The sequence below is a fragment of the Bubalus kerabau genome, chromosome 23 (genome assembly GCF_029407905.1).
Source record: "Bubalus kerabau isolate K-KA32 ecotype Philippines breed swamp buffalo chromosome 23, PCC_UOA_SB_1v2, whole genome shotgun sequence".
NCBI classification, from domain to species: Eukaryota; Metazoa; Chordata; class Mammalia; order Artiodactyla; family Bovidae; genus Bubalus; species Bubalus kerabau.
In genome coordinates this window covers 1,728,801-1,750,619 of record NC_073646.1, presented here as the reverse complement: position 1 = coordinate 1,750,619, position 21,819 = coordinate 1,728,801, and the positions used below count along the sequence as shown (strand labels likewise).

Sequence of the window (21,819 nt, the reverse complement as noted above, 5' to 3'; positions counted from 1 at the left end):
CGGTCCTGGGTGGTCTGGCGGAGGCGGAGGTCGCTCCGGGCGCCTGGCGTGGAGGAGGTGGGCGCGCCAGCCAAGGAGAGAAGGGGGCGGGGTGTGCCGCCCTGGTGGGGACCGCGGGGTCGGAGAGGGGACATTTCCCCGGAGGCAAGCGCCGGGCCGCGGCTCCGAGTCCCCGCCCGAGGCCGCCCCCGCGAGTTGGCCGCGGGCCCGGCAGTCCCCGAGGGCGGCTCGGATTCTTTCTCCAAACCCGCCCTGAGACGACGGACCAGCCGCCCAGGCTTCGCCAGACTGCACCCCTTGGGGCAGCCAACTCTGAACGCGCCTGTCTTCGAACTTGTGGCCCGCCCAACCCGAGTGACCCAGGGCAAGGGTGCCCAGTCCCCAACCACGCACCTCTGGTTCGGGTCATGATTCCCTGACTAGCAGCAGTGCAGCCTAAGGAGCAGAAGGGGCTGGTCGGTTAACTCCAAATTGAAAGTCGGTGATGCTTTTACCAACTTGAGGGCTGCCACTGAGCCTCTGACCTTGCAGGGAGAGCCTCTTGCCCTCACTCCACTCCTTAGCCAGACGGTGCCCCCAGTACCCGGTCCCTCCCCCTTCCTACCCACAGAGCCTGAGCACCTGGGCTGTGACCCCTTTAGAAATGAAGATTCTGCACACTCGGCCTTGGAGAAGGCCTAGTTTCAGGCAGACGCCAAGTGGGCTCCGGGGGCTGCCTGGACCCCACAGCCTCACATCTGGGGCCGCTGGCAACAGGGCCCAGAGGCAAGTCCCCGCCACCTTTGGGTCAGGGACGGGCTGCCCCACTTGCCCCGGGTCAGTGACCCTGACCTCCAGTCTCCCAGGAAAGCACCCTGAGGCGCCTTGCTCTAAGGGTGCTGGAGAAGGCCCCGTCGGTGCAGGGAGAGCCAGCCTCCAGAGGGGCCTGTCCCCGTGCCTCCCCTCCCGTCGCCTGCCCGTCTTTGCAGAGTCACATTCCCCTCGTCGCGGTGGCTTCCCTCCTGAGGCCCTGCCCTCCTCTTGGGGCCCCACCCTACAGCCAGAGGCCCAAGGCAAGGGCGGGGGGATACCCCAGGGCAGCCGCCGGACTTTTGGCCCATAGGGACCCAGGGACCCAGGCACCCTGTAGATGCGGGGAAGGTGGCAGGGATGACAGACCTGCCCTGGGGCCCAGATCCCACCCCACTGTACTGGGTGTGCCCTTGGGCACCAGGTCTGTGTTTCCATGAAGAGGAGAATGGAGCCCAGGCTGCCTTGGGCACACTGGGCAGGGCGGCCTCTCCCTGCTCCCACCAACCCGTGGAGGGGCGCCGCACAGCTAGGACACAGACCGGTGACCAATGGGACCCCTGGAGGAAAAGATGCTGAGCTAGAGGAGCCCAGCGCCTGATCCAGGCCACAGTGTGTGGCATGTGACCACCCTGGGCGTCCCCGGGCTGCTGTGGCTGGGACTGACACAGTGCTGTGGGCAGCTTGTCACATATGTGCAGGCCACTGTTCCCCGCGATGGGGCAGCAGACCCCTTCCAGGGCTCGGCTCGTTCCTGCTGCTGATGCCCCGAAGTACCCCCAAAACCCCCTGGCTGGCGTGAAGGCTGTAAAATTCTCCAGGTGCGCTCCAGCCCCAGACCTGGGTTCGTCTCCTGAGCTTCCAGGCAGCCCCTAAGTGGACCCAGGATGCGGCCTGCAGAGGAGGCAGGGCCACAGCTGGTTCTTGTACTGATGAGGTGCCCGCTGTGTGCGGCGGCCTTTCTGGGCAACACACAGTCCCAGCCCAGAAGGTGCTGGTGTCTGAGGAGGGCCAACACACCAAGCTGCAAGATCTTACCACGGGTGGGCATGGGCGTGGGCAGGGTAGTCCAGGAAGGCGGCTCTGAGGAAGTGACAAGTTGAGGCCTGAAGCTTCTGACAGATTAGAGAGGAAAGAGCATGGTGGGGAGGGGGCACGGAGCATGTGCCAAGGCCCTGGGGCAGCAAAAAGCACCGGTGGTCTGTGAACACAGCGAGGTGGGGGCAGCTCCCAGTTCCCCTCCTGGCCCCCCCTTCTCCTAGCTCTTCCTTCCTGTCCTGCGGACCCCAGTCCACACGCTGCACCTTTACGGAGTGGGCTGTGCCATTTCAGGGAGATGATCCGATGGGCCAGGTTTGGAGCAGGACCCTGACCCTCGACCATCAGCCTGGGAACATTGATGTAAGCAAGGTTTCTAGGCCAGCATCCCCTGGCAGAGGCTCCAGGACCCTGCAGAGAAGGGGGTGTGGCTGCCAGGCGCCCCTGTGCCTATGAGGCCTGCCAGCGGAAGGCTAGAGAGCTGCAGGGCAACCCCTTCCAGGTGCAGAGACCCCCTGGCCCACCCACAGCAGCTGCTGGACCCGCTTGGGAAGTCCCTGTCTGAACGGGCTGCTGAGGGCCCCAGGCCACTGCAGAGAAGGGCACCCTGCCCGTCCCCGCCCGCCCCCTGGCTGGCTCTCCTCGCCGACTGTCAGGGAAGCCATGTCTGTAGTTGGCCTTGTGGGGCGGGCCACGTGGGCCCCTGAGCCCCAGCGGCCGTGTGTCCTCTGTGCATCCGCAGCCCCGGCCTGGGCCTCTTGGCAAGCAGCCCGAGGCAGTTGGCATGACATCCTGGGAACCCCAGCTGAACCTCAGGGATTAATTGGTACTTTTAATTACTGGCCGGTGTGCAGACACCAAACGCCCAGGCCAGAGATGAGGGGGCAGCTCTGAGCAGAGGCCCCATGGAGGCAGCCTCATCCTGGCCCACCAGGTCCCGGAGAGAGAAGACAGGTGCCCCAGGGCTCTAGCAGCCCTGGTGACAGACCCTCGGGGCTCGGAGCCAAGCGTTTTGCTCAGCCCCCCTCCCCAGCATCATTGCCAGCTGCTGTGGAAGTTCTGGTCTGGGTGGAAACTGGCCCCTGGGTTGGACCGGTGTCCCCCAGGGGCGGGCAGTGGTGGCCCTCATCACTCTGTGTGGAGGACTCTAGAAGGACGCATCTGGATCTTCCCGTCTCTGCCCGTAGGGCAGGGTGTTCGGGGCCGCCCATGGCAGGTGCAGGTCCTGAGCAATCGCTGCGTCCAGCGGGCACCTCCTCAGGTGCCTCCCGGCCTCCAGGCACAGGGCCCAGCCCAGGCTGTCCCTCTGCACCGTCACCAGCTCCAAGGCCTCCTGATGAATAAACCCACAGCACCTGGGGGTGCCTGCAGGCTGCCAGTGGAACCCCCGTGCTGTGGCCATTCTTTGGGGAGGGACGATGCTCAACCCAAGGAGATGTCTGCCCAGTGAGATGTGCGCACAGGTGTGTCGGGACAGCTGCGGTCTCTGCTCCGCCTCCATTCACCCCCCCACCCCCACCCCGGGTCCCCGAGCCTCCGGCTGTGCCCATCCGTCTCTCTCCAGCCATCAGGCTTGGAGCTGGCTCCACCTGCAACCATTAGGTCTCTGATGGCAGGAAGAGACCTAATTCTGCTGCCAAGGCCGCCTTCAGGTGGGGTCCCCAGGGTAGAGGGAGCCCCAGGGGGTCCAGCCAGGGCCAGCAGCATCTTTCCCAGAGTAACTGGGCGCCGAGGAGGCATTGGGCTCTGCCTGCCTCTGGACGGCCCCTCCCATCAGCTGGTAAATCCACTCCCTGTCCCTGCAGAAGGGCTCTGCATGCCACTGGACTCCTGGATCTCCGGACCCCAGCCCCATTCTGGGCCCTCACCCTGCGGACCCCAGCAATGGGACTGGAGGGACTTCCTCAGTCCACCTGAAGGAGGGGGACCAGGGTGTTGAAACTGACCAGAAAAACAGCTTTCTGAGCCCAAACAGGCTGCCAAGAGCTATGTTTTTCCCTCCAAGCTTGACTTTCTGATTTAATGAGGCTTCTTGTCCAAGTTGGGCTTCCCTTGAGGCTCAGCTGATAAAGAATCTGCCTGCAATGCGGGAGACCTGGGATCAATCCCTGGGTTGGGAAGATCCCCTGGAGACGGAAAAGGCTACCCACTCCAGTATTCTGGCCCGGACAGTTCTGTGGACTGTATAGTCCATGGGGTCACAGAGTCAGACACGACTGAGCGACTTTCACTCACTCACTTGTCCAAGTTGGGCTTTCCAGGTGCTTCAGTGGGTAAAGAATCCTCCTGCCAATGCAGGAGACCCAGGAGATGCTGGTTTGATCCCTGGGTTGGGAAGATCCCCTGGAGAAGGAACTGGCAACCTACTCCAGTATTCTTGCCTGGGAAATCCCACGGACAGAGGAGCCTGGCGGGCTACAGTCCATGGGGTCGCAGAATCGAACCTGACTGAGCGACAGAGCACGTACTTTGTCCAAGTTCAACCGCTCAGCACCAGCCTGTGTCAGGTGAGCCTAGGGTGGGCCAGCGTGGCTGGAAGTAGACACGTCACAAAGAAAATCCCCTTTCCTAGTAAGGGGCTCCGGCCGGCTGGGCCCTGGACACCTCTGGAAGTTTTCACAGACCCACTATGTCCAAGGCAAGTTAAAGCACACTCTGTCACAGATTTTCACGCAGGTGTTTGTCTTTCTGAGCACGGTGAAGGGGGTTTAACCAAGGTGTTTCTCTGGGGGAGATGCTGGGGGGTCGCGGTTCTCCCGCAAGGAGGTGGGAGGTGCTCAGACGCGGGCCAGGCAGAGCCCTTGGGGCCTCCGGGTCTGGTGGGGCAGCAGCCGGCTCACCCCCTTCCTGGTGGGACGCGTACAGGATATGAGCGGCAGCCGCCTGCTCCTGTGCCCGGGACCCCAGGACTGCGAGATGGGGGCCAGCTTTGCCGTTCACACTGGTGGTCGCCGCCCAGTCACCTGGTGTCAGCTTGAGAAGGAATAGGCTCCCTGGCCAGGCATGAGCAGGGCACCGGCCAGTCATCAGAGGAGGTAGCTGGGGGCCCGGGGGCAGATGGATCGAAGCCTCCTAACCGCTGGGCCGCTGCTCCCTCTCCAAAGCCCCTGGACACAGGGCCCTGCGCAGGCTGTGCGGAGCTGAGTGCAAAGGGTCCTGGATGCACCGACTCCCAAGGCTCTTGACCATGGAACCCCTGAGCGTCCGCTAGAGGATCAACCCGAGAGGTTAGAGGCAGTCTCCCACAGCTTTCAACACTCTGTAGTCAAGAAACAGAGAGCACCCGTGGCCACTGAGCAGGTCTGTGAGTTTAGATCGGGGGTGAGTGTGATGTGTTTTGTCGCTCGTTCTGCAAACACTTCCAGGGCTTCCAGGCCAGACCTGCGTTGGTGCTGGGACAGCGGATGACGCTCGCGGGGTTGGCCCTGCAGAGGCTTGGCCTGCGAAGCGTTCCAGGAGGTGTGGCTGGAGGTTTCCCAGCCAGCCTGTGAACAGGAGCTGAAGGCTCGTCCCCGCCCAACCTCCTGCCCTGAGGGGCTGTGGGGCTCCCCCGGGGGGCATTGGGGTCCCCTCAAGGAGGGCGCTCCCAGCTGCGGATCCTGATGCCATCCTCTGGCCTCTAGCTCGGGCGAGTTCTGGCATTACTCTGGGCAGCAGGGGGCCCGCGACACCTGCGGGAGTGACCCTGCTCCGTAGTATGCTGGGTGTGCCGCGGACAACACCCCATGTGTCTTGCGTCCTCCCTGTGAACTCCGTCACAGGAAGCTGGATGCTCTCCCGGCACGTTGCCATGGGCAGGTCTGCTGGGCGTCCTGCAGGAGAGCCCGTGACAACAGTGTTGCTCGCCCCTTCCGGAAGTGCAGACTCTGCTTCACCACTGGGTGAGAGTCACAGGAAGGCACGACCAGGTGCGGCTGGCCCTGGACACAGGTCCCCCTGCCCAGCCCTCAGCACCCCGAGGTCTGGGCCACATCAGGGGTCCTGGAGGCAGGTCCCTTCAGGAGCCAGGCAGGGAGGTGGGCGTGGAGGCCACTGTGGGCGAGGCTGTAAGGTGCCTGTGCCAGGCTGGCTGGGGAGCACTGCCCACCAACAGTGACCTGTGGCTTTGAGGCTGTTTGTTATATGGCATTACCGTGGGGTTTGGTAACTGATACAGCCCCATGGGCCAGATTCACCTATGGGGGTCCTGACTGTGACCTTGGAGGTTTCCAAGACTTTTTCCCGTTCAGAATGTGATTCCACAAGAGAAGCTTAACTGTCTGTTCTTTTCCCCTCAGGGCTGTGCAGCCAGAGAGGGTAACTTTCTGCCCATTCTGCCTGGCAATACTCATGTCCACCGCCCTGCAGGGCCGCACGGGGCTGGGCTCCTCTGGGGGTGCAGGGTAGACTGCCCAAGCCGCGGGGACAGGAAACGGCGAGCCAAGCAGAACAGCCGCCCGTGAGTCACCGTTCCAGAACAACCACAAATGGCCCGCACCTGCTTGCCCACCCCCTCCCGCACCTGCCAGCCTCACCAGGGGCTTTTGGCTGCTGGACAGAGTGGGGCTGGTGCACGCTGACCACCTCCAGAAGACAGTGACAGATGTTAGCGCCAGCAGGTCCTGCCCCTCCCGTCAGCAGATGTCAAGACATGAAAAATTGGGGTAAATGAAGGGTGCACGATTAGATTCGGGCGCAAGCTGGGTTCTTGTGGGTGCCAGAGACAGCTGCAAAGGCACGTCGGGGACAGTTGCCCTGATGCAGTGGGGGCTGCTCGGCCCGGGTGCCCGGGGACAGCTGGACGAGGTGCCGACGTGGCCCTTCCTCCGTGGAGCCGCCCCGCAGCTGCTGGGAGCACTGCCAGCCATGAGCCGTGCGCCCCAGCTCCGGGCCCACCCCGTGGTTCCCAGGACCCCAGCCTATCTCAAGCTGATGGCTCTTCTCAGGGGGCCCCCGTTCTCTCCTCCCCTTCTTTCTGGGCCCTTTCTGGTTCTGTCTAGTTGGGGTCGGCTCCAGATCTTCCTGCAACCAGCCCAGAGGGCAGTCAGGCCTCTTCTCAGCACCTCTGGCCTTTCTCGTATCTTTTTGAATTATTTTCATACAGTAATCTGCTTGTAAATGTGGGTTCAGGAGCCTCTCCAGGCCCTGGTGTTGGCTAGTTGGCAGCTCCATCGATGCTCGTGCAGGCGTGAGCTGGGGAGCCAGAGAAGGCACCTCAGAGTGCCATCCAGCACCAGGCCCGCAGCCCTGTGGCTCAGGGTTGCAGAAAAAGGTTTGTTTCTGAGTGGGTTACCCTTGTGGGGCACAATAATATCTAATATTATTTTACAACTGTTAGCCACTCCCCACACTTTGGCCGCCTGATGTGAAGAGCCAGCTCATTGGAAAAGACCCTGACCCTGGGAAAGATTGAAGGCAGGAGGAGAAGGGCACAACAGAGGATGAGATGATTGGATGGCATCACTGACTCAATGGACATGAGTTTGAGCAAGCTCTGGGAGTTGGTGATGGACAGGGAGGCCTAGTATGCTACAGTCCATGGGGTCACAAAGAGTCGGACACAACTGAGCGACTCAATAACAATTTAGATCAAGATGTAAGTTTAGTATAAATGACAAGACCTATTGTGACTGGTAAAGCAGTGCCTTTTTAAGTGATTCTGAAACTAGGACCAGAGCAGATATTTTTTTTTTATTTTGGTGAAACCCACATAGCGTAGAAGTAAGTATGTTTAGGCGTACAATTCAGTAGCATTTCATACACTCGCCATATTCTGCACCACCTCTCTATAGAATGTTTCCCTCATCCCACAAGGAAACCCTGCCCCTGTGAGCAATCTCACCCCCCACCCCACTCCCTGGAGCCACTGGTCCACTTTCTGTCTCTGTGGATGGACTTAACTCTGGACATTTCATGTAAATGGACTCGTATAATATGTGGCTTTATGTGTCTGAATTCTCTCACTGCACACATTTCAGGGTCCATCTATGTTGTAGATACATCAGTACCTATCTCTTGTTTTATGGCTGAATAATACACCAGTGCACATTTTATTAAATTCAGGTTGAAACAGGCGAGAACTTGAGTTTCTGGCTGGCCTTTCTACAGCCAGGTCCTGCTCGTCAGCGTTCATTCCCACGGAGGTTCTAGACTCTCAGATGGTCAGCTCAGGAAGGAGGACCTGGAGGGGACATGAGAACATGAGCTCCAAGAAGACCTCTCTGGTGGCCTCGCCCACCCTGGGCAGACCCGAGGAGGGAGCCCAGAGCCCCGGGAGCTGGAGGCTGGACAAGGGGCCCTTTTCTGCTCTGCACAATGTCCCATTGTGCCCTTCTGGGGTGGGGGGACAATGCAGCGCCGGCCAGGGGAGGCTGAGGACAAAGGGCCCTTTGTGGCTCCATCCCCACCTGAAAGGCAGCGCCCGGGTCCCACCTGGCAGCAGCGCAGACCTCCTCGCCCCCGGCCCCTGCGCTGCTCCCACTGCTCGGAGCGCTCAGTGAGGACCCAGGGATGCTCGGGCAGGCTTGCACCAGGGGCGCTGGACTCTCCCTCGCTCCCCCCAGATGGCTGCGTGGGCTCATGGCCCACTGCGGGGGGTGACAAGGAGGGATGGGAGAAGTGCGGCATGTGGGTTCCTGTGGAAGGACCTGGAAGCAAGGCCTGACCAGGTCCTTGGGCACACGCTTGTCTGCTGGGGGCTCTCCACGTTGCGGGTGAATGCACCTCTGTCAGAACTCTTAGAGGTGCTACTCTACAGACGAGGTCTGAAGGGAGGGCTTTTCATGGAAAAGAAAAGGGAGCATTTTAAAAGAAAAACACACACTGTAGAAGCACGTGTGTATGGACACTCAGTCATTCAGTCGTGTCCAACTCTTTGCGACTCCATGGGCTGTAGCTCCTCTGTCCATGGAATTCTCCAGGCAAGAACACTGGAGTGGGTAACCATCTCCTTCTCCAGGACATCTTCCCAACCCAGGGATTGAACCCTAGTCTCCTGCATTGCATGTGGATTCTTTATCACTGAGCCACCAGGGAAGCCCAGTTCAGTTCAGTGGCTCAAAATGCTATCAACACCAACAGTGGAGGCTGGGGCGGGGGGTCCAGAAGTTGCTGATCAAGCCTATCTGGGAGAGCCTCTGTTCAGAGGCAACCCCTCTTCTCATGGAGTCCACATGACAGGTGGTGAAGATATAATTAAACAAGCCAGGAAAACTGGTCATTTGACCACATAACTATTGGTAACACACCAAACACTAGGAACAAGACAAAAGACCCAGAATGAGCATTTGTAACATACATAGAAGAAGATGATCTTTCTTGACAAAATTCACCACACACTCGTCTGGGCATGTGTGGGGGGCATTTCACATGGTATGACGAGGTGGTTGTCCCTCCCCGGCTAGACTGTGAATTCTTTCAAGATCAAGAGCTGTTTCATATTTACCTTTGAATTCTCAGTGAGCAACACAAAACTGCTGCATATGCTCAGGGAATAATTAGTTACAATGAGAGCTATACCTCATGGACTTTGATCTGTTTATAAATTGAGGACACTGTTCTACTTCCACTTTGGAATGGAAAGATAGTCTAAAATAAAATCTCAAGCAATATGTGTGTGTGTGTGTGTTAGTCACCCAGTTGTGTCCGACTCTTTGTGACCCCATGGACTGTAGCCCGCCAGGTTCCTCTGTCCATGGAATTCTCCAGGCAAGAATACTGGAGTGGGTTGCCATTCTCTTCTCCAGCGCATATTTCCAACACAGGGATCAAACCCAGGCCTCCTGCATTGCAGGCAGATTCTTTACCATCTGGGCCACCAGGGAAGCCCTAAAGAGGATCTTTAATACATAAAGAGCTCTAGCAAATGAATAAGAAAAACCCACACCTGTCTCAATCATTTCCTTTCAGGTGCTCCACAGTTCACCCAGTAACCCCAAAGGCTCTATGCCTGCCCTTTCGCACACCTCTTGTTTGCCCTGAGGAATGCCTGCGACTCCACCTGCTCAGAGGCACCTCTCCTGTGTCCTCAGAAGGTAGCATTGCTGGTGTCCTCACTGGGGTGATGCTTGGGTCATTCATTGGTCAGTAAGTTCTTCCTTCCTCTGAATCCTCAGCCCGCCACTGTCTCCTGTGGCTGGAGGGCCAGTAGGAGCGCTGACTGTCTAACGGGGCTTTGCTGTCCAGTGCAGAGCTGTGGGCTTGAGGCCAGGGGGAGGGCAAGGAAGCTGGAGGGTCTGAGATTTAGGGCCAGACTCAGCCCACACTGTCCCTCACTAGTTGTGTCAGGGTCCCCCCAGCGCCCTCCTCAGACAGCAGAGATGGGGCGCTGGGCAGGAGACGCCTGTGGTACCTGTATACACCCCTGGAGCCCTGGGGCGCAGCGGCTGCTCCAGTCGTCCGCACATAGCCAGGGCCCGCTGAGGGAGCGCAGGACCCACCGGCGGCCTCCCGATGCCCACATCTCAGCCACTGTGGACGCGGACCAGGCCTGCGGTCAGATTCGTGCTTTCCAATCACCTCTTTCACGTTGCATTTCTGCTTCTTAAGTGCCTTTCCGCCCTCTCTACCGTGAGGGTCCCGGAGGGCGGGCGCCTAGGCAGGGGAGTGCCCAGGAAGCCCCTGCAACGGTGGCCGAGGCAGTGAATGAACGGGCGGGTGGGGCGGGGGCGCGGCTGTACAGGCTCCCACGCGCTCACGCTGCGGGGCCTAGGGGAGCGCGCGGCAACCGGCCAGGAGCTCGCCCCCGGCCGGCGCGCCTGGCCTCAGGTGTGGGCGGGGCCTCGCGGCGGGGCGGGGCTCGCGGCGCCCCCGCGCATGCGCTGTGCTGGCCCAGCGATGGCGGCGCCCGGAGAGTCGCTGAGGAGACGCAAGGCTGGGGCTGGGGACCCGGAGCCCGAGGCTCCGCCGGGGCAGGGGCGCGACTTCAAGGGCCGCCCGGCCCGCCTCCGCGCGGGCACTTTCTGGCTGACCAGGATCGTGCTCCTGAGGGCCCTCGCTTTCGTTTATTGTGAGTCCGCTGGGCCAGGCCCCTAGTGTGGCCCCTCCGCGCGCGCCCCGTCCGCCACGCCCAGGGCGCCTGAGGCGTGTTCGCGGCCGAGCCCCGGGGTCCCCCGGCCGATCCCGCGCTGACCAGAGCCGGTGAGGCGGTGACTGCGGCCCCGCAGCTTTGGTGCCGGGGCAGCAAGTGCGGGCTCACCTGCGGGGCGCGGCCCGAGCCAGGCGTGAGCAGGTGGAGAGCCGCGCGCCCCGCGCCGGCCTCGCCTACCGGGCCGCCCCCCAGAATACGACTGGGCGCCCGGAGTCCCCCAGCGTGTGTGCGCGCCCCGCCCCGGCCCCCACGCGCGGAGGGGCGCAAACTCCCGAGACCAGCAGTGGCACCCGACGCCAAACAGCTTCGCTAACGAACGTGGCAGCGCGGGGCCGGCAGGGCTGGGGGCGGCCACCGGCAGAGTGGCCTGGGCCCGTGGGCAGCCCGGTCCCAGCGGGTCCGGAGGGCGCTGGGCACCGGGCGTCCCCGCGTCATTTCCGAGTCGCTTCCGCACACGCCTTCGAAGGGGGCGCGTGTGCCGCTCTCTGCCCGGCGACCTTCTGCCAACCCGGAGTGGGCACCCGGGGCCCCGGTCCGAGGAGGGGGGCGGCAACTCAGCCACGACTCTCCTCTGTTCTCCAGTGCTCTAAGTTACTGTAAAAAAATAGTTCTTGCTGCTATGCTCTATCCTCCACGGGATTAAACAGGCATTCTAAACGTTTGAGCTGTCACTTAGGGAAAGATGAAGTCAAGACAATGTTAATCTGCGAGGCTTTAATAGACCTTTAAACCGGCGCCGTTAACTGGGAAAAGCCCGCTGGCTCCTCGAGCAGAGAGCGCAGCTTACAGAACCAGCTCTGCCTCCAGGGAGCCCGGCTGGCTTTGATCTCTGCGAGGACCCTCAGTCCAGTTCAGAAGGAAACCCTTCTGAACCAGTGGGTCAGGCAGATAGTTTAAGCCTGGCGCTGAGCACAGAGTGAGTTGCTTTGGCGCATGAAATTTTTCTCTACCTACCTTTTCTCACTATGTGAAGTAGGATTGGAGTTTGTCAGCTGCCCTGAGGAACCAGTTTACCATCTTCGGCGACAAGGGTCCCTGGTTGACCAGCTGGCAAGTAGGCAGCGCCCTGGGTTGGTCTCTTCTGGAGGCTGCAGGTCTCCTGGAGACTGCCAGCAACCTCAGCATCTCTTAAGTCCCAGGAACTTCCCACAAGGCAGTGGGGTCCACACCTTCCACCTGATGTTGAGTGTAACCCACCAGGAGGCTGAGTGATGGGCCTTAAGCTTCCACACCCTCTGCACACCTGACGGGGTTCTTAGTGCCGTTGTCCTGCCTGTCTGTGCATCTCCCTGGGAGCTCCTGCAGTGGGGATGGTGTGTAACACCTCTGGTCTCTGTCTTCTGGGAGCGGCTCCTGCTCCATAAACTTCCCTTGACTGTTTTCAGTCTCTGTCATTGCTCTGTGCCACCGCAAGATGCTTTTCCACCTGTGTCCTCCCCCCCCCCTCCGCACTTGGCACCCCAGCCCCTGGGTGTGACACTCAGGTCAGAGACTGCCCACCTGCAAGGCCCCTAATCTAAGCCCCAGGAACCAGGCAGCGCCTCACACCTTCTAGCAAAGGGAGGGCCACGCCTGTCCTGGCTCCCTGGTCACCAGTCTGCTCCTGCTGGCAGGTACACCCCGTGGCCAGCCATGCCCCCCACAGGCCCATTGCCGACCCGGCAGCTCCCCCTTCTTGGCAGCCCTGTCTCAGGTCCCGGTGGCCCGCAAGTACCCCAGAAGGAGCGCCGGGAGCCGGCGGGCAGCTCACCTCCAGGCGCTCGATATTGGCCTTCAGGCAGGGCTTGCAGGACCTCAGCTCGCTGTTCTCCTCATCCAGCTGCTGCAGCCTGGGCACAGGAACTAGGCTGGGACCCGTGGAGCTGTCCCCGACCACCACATGCGCCCACACAGGTGCCAGAGCTCCTCACAAGCCAGGATGGTGTCCACACCTCAGGTTTGGGGACGCCTCATGTTTACAGAAAAGCTGTCACCACTGAGCGAGTCCCTGGACCCCGAGCCCCTAGCGGCTTCTCGAGGCGTCCACTCGCCCTCGTGGCATCTGTCACACTCACACCAGAAACACGGGCGACCAAGCCACGGCCTCGACCCAGCCTCCCCCCAGCGCCCCTTCCCTTCCAGTCCCCGCACCGCAACGCCTTCACGGCTCCTCTGTCCCCTCAGGGCTGCGGCATCTCTGGGCTTCCCCGCTCTTCGTGACCTTGACGTTCTGAGCAGGCCTGGCCCTGTGTTTGGTGGACACCCCTCAGGCTGGGCTCATCTGGGGTCCTCTGGTGACTGGACAGGCTGTGGGTCTGGGAAGAGCCCTCCTGGGGCTGGGGAGGAGCTCAGCTTCTCCACTGGATCCTCATTTAGCTTCAGGCTCTGGCCTGAGCTGGGGGCTCGCAGCAGGTTGGTGGTTCCCACAAGGTGCATGTCGGGCTCATTGGGGGTGTCTGCACAGACATGGGCCTAGAGTCTGCAGCCTGGGCGGGGCCAGAGGAGTTCATCCAGAACTTGGGCAGGAGTCTCACGTCTGAGCCTACTCCCACTTAAGACTCCAGTGTTTCTCTACGGAGCCCTTTGTCATTGACCTTACATTTCATAGTTTTTACTCAGAATGATTTCCAAAGTTAATTAGGCCAGCCCTCCCTCCTGCCTTCCATGCTGCATCTGTGTGGCCGTGTTGTACGTTAGCAGCAGAGTTGCACTCACGTGTCCTGGTCTGCACTCTAGCCTGGCATCCCCTGGGGTCCTGGCTAGGTTGTTTTGATAGTTTAGATAAGGTTCCTGTTTTGTGATGTACAGTTTTATGGGTTTTGACAGATGCATAGTAGTCCATCACCCCAGGACTAGACAGAACAGTGCCATCCCTTCAGAATCCCCTGGGCACGTCACCGACTGCTCCCCACACCAGCGCCTGGCGCGCTCTGACCGTGTTCGGCCCCGGGGTCTGCCTTTCCCAGGAGCCTTTGGGTCTGCTTCCTTTACTCAGCAACACGGCCTGGAGGTTCTCCCATGCTGTTGAGTGAATCAACATTCCACTGATGCTCCCTAACACACCACACTTTGTTTACGTATTCCAACACTGAGGGACATCTATGTTTCCAGTTTTAGCAATTATGAACATGTAGGCCTTTGTGTAAATCTAAGTTTTCAGTTCACTTGGGTGAATACCTAAGAGTATAATTGCTGGGTTTTATGGTAAATCTGTGTTTAACTTGATGAGAAACTGCCAAACTGTCCTCCAGAGTGACCGTACCGTGTGTGTCCCACCAGCAGGGAATGAGAGTTACCCTTGTTCTGAATCCTCTGGAGCATTTGGTATTTTCAGTTTCTCGGATTTTGGCTGTTATGATAGGTGTGTGATGATATTGCATTGTGGTTTTAATTGGCGTTTCCCCAACAACAAATGATATTGAGCATCTTTTCATGTGTTTATTTGCCATCTGTGGATCCTCTGTGTGAAGCAGATGACTTTCAGCGTCTGCTCAGATCTTTTGCCCTTTGAAAACCTGGGTTGTCTGTTTTCTTGTTGAGTTTTAATGGCACTTTGAGTATTCTGGATGCAAGTCTTTCATCAGATATGTAAGCTACAGATACGTTTCCTAATCGGCAACTTGTCTTTTCATTCTTTTAAAAATATGTTTTACAGAGCAAAACTTTCTCATTTGGTAGAGTTTACTGGCTTTTTCTTTCATGGATCATGGTTTGATTGTTCTTATCTAAAAACGTATTGCCAAACCCAAGTCACATCCATTTTCTTCTATATTTTCTTTTGGAAGTTCTATACTATTATGTTTTACACTTAAGTCTCTGGTCCTTTTTGAATAAATTTTTGTATAAGATGTGTGTTATATATCAAGGTTCATTTTTATTTTTTTTTTGCATATGATGGCCAGTTATTCCAGCACCACCTATTGGAAAGACTGTCTTTCTCCATTAAACTGTCTTTGCATCCTTGTCAAAAGTCAGTTGACTGTCTTTGGGTAGGTCTACTTCTGGGCTCTATACTCTCTTCCATTGATTTATGTGTCTATACTTTGGCTAATACCACACTGTCTTGATGACCGTAGCTCTGTAGTAAGTTTTGAAGTTGAGTAAAATAAGGCCTTGAACTTTGTTCATTATCAGAAGTATTTTGGCTATTCTAGTTCCTTTACTTTTACATACACATTTTAGAAACTGCTTGTCAGTGTCTACAGAAAACTTTACTGGATGTTTTGATTGAGAGTGCGTTGAATCTATAGTTCAAATTGGGGAGAAATGACTTTTTAATAATGCTGACTCTTCCAATTCATGAACGCAATGAATCTTTGTATTTATTTTGATCTCCTTAGATTACTTTCATTATGTTTTGTAGTTTTCCACATACAGATTCTGTGTATATTTTGTCAGTGTTTTTTAGTCTAGACCCTGTGTTTGGTGGCTGTTGTAATTTTTTAAAAATTTAGATTACAATAGTTCATTGTTGGTATATAGTAATACAGTTGACTTTTGTTTGTCAATCTTGTATTCTATGACTTTCATAAACTCACTTATTAGTGCTATGAGGGCTTTTTTTTTCTTCTTTTCAATTTTGGTTGATTTTGGGGGATTTTCTACAGAGGCAGTCTATTAATAGAAATAGTTTCCTTCCTTCCTTTCTAATCTATGTAACTCTTATTTTTTATACTTGCCTCATTGCCCTGGCTAGAATTTCCTATGCAGTGTTACTGAAGTAATGAGAGAAGAGATAGTCATGCTTTGTTTCAAGGCTTCAGGGAAGAGCATTGCCATTAATCTCTACGTATGAACTTGGGTGTAGGTTTTTGTAGCCACCATTTACAGATTGATGAAGTACCCTTCTATTCCTAGTTTGCTAAAAAAAATTTTTTTATCGTGAATGAATAAATTCTTTCATGTACTTTTTGTGTGTCTATTGATAGTATCATATGGTTTTCTTATTTAGCTTGTTAGTATGGTGATTGCATTGGTTGTTCTTTGAGAGTTGAACCAGCCTTGCATTTCTGAGATGAAATTGGTTGGTTGTTATGGGTATTATCTTTATTTTTTCTTTTGTGAGTTTTGGTAGTTTATGTATTTCAAGTAATTGGTCTATTTCATCTAAGTCGTCAAATTTATGATCTTAGATTTGCAGTATTCCTGTATTATCTTTTTGTCTGTGAAACCTCTAGCAGTGTCCCTTTTTTCATCCCTGATATTAGTGTCTTCTCTCATTTTCTTGGTTATTCTGACTAGACTTCTATCAATTATATTCATTTTATCGAAGAACGGTAAGATTTTGATGGTTTGGTTTTCTTTTTCCTGTTCTCAATTTCATTGATGTCACCTCTTTTTTAAAATATCTTTTCTGATGCTTGTTTTATATGTAATCTGCTCTTTTTTCTGATTTCTTAAAGTAGAAGTTTAGATTTGAGGCCTTTCTACGTTTCTGACGTAAGTGTTTTATTGTAAATTTTCTTTAGACAAAGTTCCTTCTGGGATGGTTACCTAACCATTTTGTGCAGCCGGTCACATACCTCATACAGATGCATGTGTGCTGTATATGCACTGTGTACACTGTGCTGTATATACACTGTGTACACGCAGGAGCAGCACACACACAGTGTGTGTGCCTATACCTGTGCCCTGTGACTTTTCCGGGTCAGATCTTCTACTTTCTCCCCAGAGACTTGTGAAACACTCAGACTTCTCGAGTCCACACTTCGATTCCAAACCGCTGCTCAGACCCTGTCCAGTCTCCTCTCGTGGCCGGGCCCCGCACATCCGGGAAGTGTCCGCAGACGGCTGTGCTCCTGCTCACACTGCTCCGTCTTCTCTTCCTTCCAGTTGTGGCATTCTTGGTGGCCTTCCATCAGAACAAGCAGCTGATCGGAGACAGGGGACTGCTGCCCTGCAGGGCGTACCTGCAGAGCGTGCAGCGGCACTTCGGAGGGCGAGTCAGCTGGGATGCCCTGAGCTATGCCCCCACCGTCCTCTGGCTGCTGGACTGGTCTCACATGGATGCCAACCTGGACGCCCTGGCTCTCCTTGGTCTGGGCATCTCCTCATTCATCCTGGTCTCTGGCTGCGCCAATATGGTCCTCATGGCTGCACTTTGGGTCCTCTACATGTCCCTGGTCAACGTGGGACAGATCTGGTAAGAGGCCGGATGGGGCACCTGGGAGGCAGGCACAGTGACTCGGGGCCACAGGGGCGTTATGCTGAGCCTAGCAAGGCTTCCTGGCAGCAGGAGCGAGTGAGCAAACTGTCTTCTTATATGAGTTCAGAAAAGACCACCCATTTTCCTAGGCTGTAGGGGCACTGCTGGTTGCATTTAGCCCAAACCTAGGAGCCTCCTGCTTTGGGAGTAACTTTGATTCTGTTTGGAGTATCGCGGCCACACCTGAGACCATGTTGCCCACCTCCTGTGCTAGGGGACTGTGCAATGGGGGGAGTTGAGTGTCCTGGGCATCAGGGACACTGAAGAGACACAGAGCCAGAGCTCAGGGACTGCTGCTGCGAGTGACTCGCAGGGACTGACCGGCCCGGCACTGTCCTACTCAGATGCACGGGAAGCCCAAGTTGTCCCTTCGGCCCCAGGCTCCTCGGTTAGTGTCAGCTCCCCCAGAGGCTGGGTTTCTGGTTCTGTTATCTGTGCTCGGCTGTGGCAGGAATCCTGAAGGGCTTCTTTGTTGTGCTTAAGGCGGCGTGTGGCCACCCTCCCCCCCTCCACCTTCCCAGCCCCCACAAGGAAGAAAGGATTATCTCTGGAAACTTGGAGCGAGGTTGGGCGCTCCGGGAGTCCCTTCCTGCAGAGGAAGCCGCCTTGGCACTTGCCTCTGGCAGAAGGGACAGAGGATCAACTTCAAAGGGCCGGGAGCTGGTGCCCAAGGGCCACAGAGGTGCGGAGGGACCCCTGCATCGTGGCCGCTAAGGAGGAAAACTTTATCTTGGCCTGAGACGCCAAGATGCCCAGGCTCTCCTGCCCGCGGCCCTGGTGTAGATGGATTTGATGTGGAGAAGTGGATTTGATGCTATGGCTTTTCGAGGTCTGGGCAGCAGCGCAGTGCCATCCCCACCGCATGGCTGTGCGGGGGGCCCTGTGCCCATGGGGACACCCCAGGCCTTGCGGGAATGGTGGCTCCCCACTGCCCGTGGTCATCGGACGTGACGTGGGCCTTCTCTGCTCCCACTGACGGCGCTGGACGTGGCCTTCTGTGCCATGGTGGCCCCTGTGTTCCTCAGCTTGGGGAGGAGGGGCCGTCACCCACTGGCTGCATGGCCAGGCCGCTGCTTTAGCTCCTCTGGCCTTCCCGTCCAGCGCTGCTTCTGTTCAGCTGTCTCCAGGGGCGCTCACATCACAGGCTCAGCCTGAAAGAACCCGCTTTGTTAGAAATTCCCGTCCACCTGCTTCCCGAGTGGAGAAATGCTTCTCTGCAACAGGCAGGAGGAGTTATGCAGATTCAACGCTGCCCCTCCTCGCCCCCTGCCACCAGCCAGGGGAGAGCAGATAAAATATTTATCCCTGATGCCCTCCTACAAAGTGAAACATCTCCAGGAACCCGGTTCAGTGTTCCAGTCACCTGGCGCAAAGGCCACTGGGTGACTTGAGGCCAAGGGCTGCGCACACAGAAGCGGAGGCGGGGGCTCCCCCACCTCAGTTCTCTGCCTTCCTGCCCGTGGAAATGAGCGGTCAGTGAGCTGCGGGCCACCTTGGGTGGCGGTGGCAGTGTTGTCTCTAGCAGACAGTTGGCGGTGAGGCGCTCACACAAACCATTTGGGAGCAAAATCTGAATCTCTTAGAATAGGGTGCAGCTGAGTTTCTTTAAAAACCAGAACAATAGACCATCCCCTAAACTGGTTCTGTGAATGGCTACCTCTTCTAACATAAGTTCCGGCTGTTAAAAATACAGTAAAAGCTGTAAAAGTCTAATGAATACCTTTTAGCTTTTCACATAATTAGATGTAACTACCTATTTAAAAATCTTGTATCAGGCAGCCTTGAGATTTAAAATTCAGAATAGGCGCAGATACAAGAAGGCATTTCCTAACGCCCTCAGCAGAGGCCCGTCATCGAGTCCACTGAGGGACGCTGCTCTTGTGGCCAGGCTGTGGGCGGGGGCCGGGCCGGCCAGCTGCCCTGTCAGCTCCCAGGCTCCTCCAGCTGGTTCTGAGGGACACCGGCAATGTCCACTCCGTGAGGTTCGGACAATCAGCCCCTTCTCCTCTGCTCACCAAGGTCACTTATTGGGAGAACTTACTTCTTCCATCAGGCAGCGTGTGACTGGCTGTTGTAAAGGGTTTACTGTGGAAACTCAGGCTCCTGCTCAGCAGAGAGCTCAAGCCGTTTCCTGTCTTCCTCCTCCAAGCGGTGTTCCCTGTGGGAAGCCCACCTCTCTCGGGCTGGATGGATGAGTACCCCAACTCCGTGAGGAAGGGCCCCTGGCCTCACCGCGTGCCTGGTTGCCAGGCCGATGGGGTCTGTGTCCTACCTTCTCTGGGGGAAGGTGCCTGGTGTAGGAAACAGGCGCTCGGGGGCCCCTCGGACCCGCCGTCCCCTCCCTGGGGGCTTGCAAATCTTGGACTCCCTGTCCTTTCACGTGTAAATACTTCATTGAACAAATGTTTGTGTTAAAGCATCTCTATTTACATACCACAAAGTGTAACTAGTTAACTTGTGCAAGAACAGCCACCATCTACCTCCAAAACGTTTCCTCAGCTTGCGTCCCCACTCACCCTCGGCACCGCTCTCTGTGTCCTGTCTGTGCCTCACACGGCCGGGGACACCTGTGGCCTCCGCGTCCGGCTGCCACCACCGAGCAGGCGTGTGGCTTGTCCGTGGTGTAGCCAAGGCCAGTGCCTGGTCCTCACTCACAGACACTCGCTGAGCCGGGCAGTTGTGCCCTTTATCCCGGGGTCCGCGTGCTGGCGTCGTGTTGACCTGGGGAGAGGATTCATGGTGTGAGGAGTATCCTGGGTCCACTCATGTTACATTGTGGGGCTCCCTCCCATGACCTGGGGTCACACATGTGTGTGCTCCCCAGGGCCCCAACTCCCTCAGGGAAGGCATGTCTGACATGTGCTCCCCTTAGGGCTGCTTTTCTAATAATCTGTGCTCAGTATAACGGGGTGTCATTTGAAATGAATGATTCCGGGGTAGGACATTTTCATGGTGCTTGAAGGAGATCACTGCAGTGAAACCAAGCGCAGGTGACCTTTGAACGGGGATCAGAATTGCCTGAGCCCCATCTACACAGGCTTTACACCAAACCGCTAAGAAAAACCACTCCACTGCAGAAGCATCAGCCCGCCTGGTGCCAGGTTGTTCAGGGGTGAAGAGCGTTACATGTACTTTTCCAAACATACTTACTCATGCCCTGCTGTGGGCATAGCCCTGCAGTGCAACTGTGCAGTGGGGCCAGTAAGAAACTCCTGTCAGTGACGGTTACCTGGGGACCTAAGGTGTGCCCCAGGTTCAGTAAACAAGGGCAGGTCTCCCCTCACCTCACCTGCACTCAGACGCCCAGGGCAGGTGCACCTCACCGAGCCCCCCACTCAGACACTTGAGTGCAGATTTTCCTCAGGTTCACCTCCACTCAGACCTCTGAAGACCGCTCTCCCCCTAGCTTCCTCTTTGCTCTGCCACCTGAAGGCCCTTCTTCCTTGTGGCTCAGTAATGTGACCTCTGACCTCTGTAACCTGTGTCCGTTCTGTTTGGAGACAGTGGGTCAGTCTTTCTTTAGCAGGTAAAGCGATGCATTAATTTGAAGCTGTTTGGTGACGGCTCTTCTCCTCTTGTCTTTCAGGTACTCCTTTGGTAAGTGACGGTCACATAATCCGGGTGTCGGCTGCTCACGCCGGCGGGTCTCGTCTCCCGCGGCTGCACTGGCTGCCTCGGGCCTGCATCCTCACCTGCAGTCTCCGCCAAATGAGGCCAGATGCCGCCTCACGCCTCTGCCCATCACGCCTCCCATGCTGGCTGTGGGCACCCAGTGGGCGTCCAGGATGTCGGCGCTGGCATTCCTGCTGGTGACTGAAGGGCCACGGTGCCCTGCAGGCCGGCCCTCACTCCCCGGCGTGCACGGGGACACCCCAGAAGGCGCAGGATTCCTGGAGCCCCACAGGCTTGGGTCTTCCTGGGTTTCTGCCCGGAGACTGCGGGTCCCGCTGTGCTTTGCTGGTAGCGCCACCCCACGGGCCCCCGAGCTGGCAGAAATGCAGGGCCTGGGGAGTGCTGCCGGTCTGGACCCCAATCCTCTGAGCTTGGGAGCAGAAGCAGGGGCTCCCTGTGGCTCTGAGGCCTGCACTGGGTGGGGGGCGGGGGGGCGGCGACCTCCCACGCTGGGTGGTGGTGGGGGCAACCTCCTGCGCTGGCCTCACCTCAGCATCCAGGGCCACCCCCGTCATGGTCTCTCTCTGGCCTCTGTCGGAGGTCAGTGTCTTCAGCTTCACTCCTCAAAGGTCACTCCCTCACCAGCAGAGCAGGGCCACCTGCGATGAGCAGGACAGATGACCTGGGGCTTGTGGCCTCGAGCAGGGACTGCAGATGGGCTTCCTGGACTGTCTCGCAGCCATTACTGGGACAAAGTGGCACACAGCATCTCTCTTCGGTTCTGTGTGGGTTCCCTTTGGGTTCTGTCCTGTGGGCTCCCAAGGGAAGACTGGCTGTGGGGAGGGGCTGGCGCTGGACAGAGGCCCAGGGTGAGGATGGAGGCGGGGGTGTTGGGGTGGAGACTTGGGTGGGGTCTCCGCGAGTGTGAGCACTTCTTAAAGGCTGGCGTGAGCATACAGTCCTCTGAGGGAAGCCCGTCCTCCTTGGCTCTGAGGATCCAGGAGGAGCTGGGGGTTGGGAGGAGCTGGAGGAGGAGCTGCAGATTCTCCTGTGCACTCGGGCCAGTCCTGCTGACCTCAGGCCTGCACACGCGTGTACAGGGGACGCGAGGCTGCCCAGCCAGCGTGGA

The 21,819-nt window shown here is 57.2% G+C and overlaps 1 protein-coding gene across 1 annotated transcript; it reads left to right on the top strand.

Annotated features, from left to right (window-relative positions):
- Positions 1–10,636: 10,636 nt before the first annotated feature.
- LMF1 (lipase maturation factor 1) lies at positions 10,637–21,159 on the top strand. Its single transcript, XM_055561606.1, has 3 exons — positions 10,637–10,813; positions 16,706–17,015; positions 20,665–21,159. The coding sequence occupies exons 1-3, from the start codon at positions 10,642–10,644 to the stop codon at positions 20,681–20,683; spliced, it is 501 nt and encodes a 166-aa protein (XP_055417581.1). The 5' UTR covers positions 10,637–10,641; the 3' UTR covers positions 20,684–21,159.
- Positions 21,160–21,819: the final 660 nt, after the last annotated feature.

Excerpts from the sequence above, each read along its gene's own strand:
- LMF1 (XM_055561606.1), top strand. The coding sequence starts at position 10,642 with ATGGCGGCGCCCGGAGAGTCGCTGAGGAGACGCAAGGCTGGGGCTGGG. Across the intron at positions 10,814-16,705 it reads GGCCCTCGCTTTCGTTTATT|TTGTGGCATTCTTGGTGGCC; the intron begins GTGAGTCCGCTG and ends TCTTCCTTCCAG.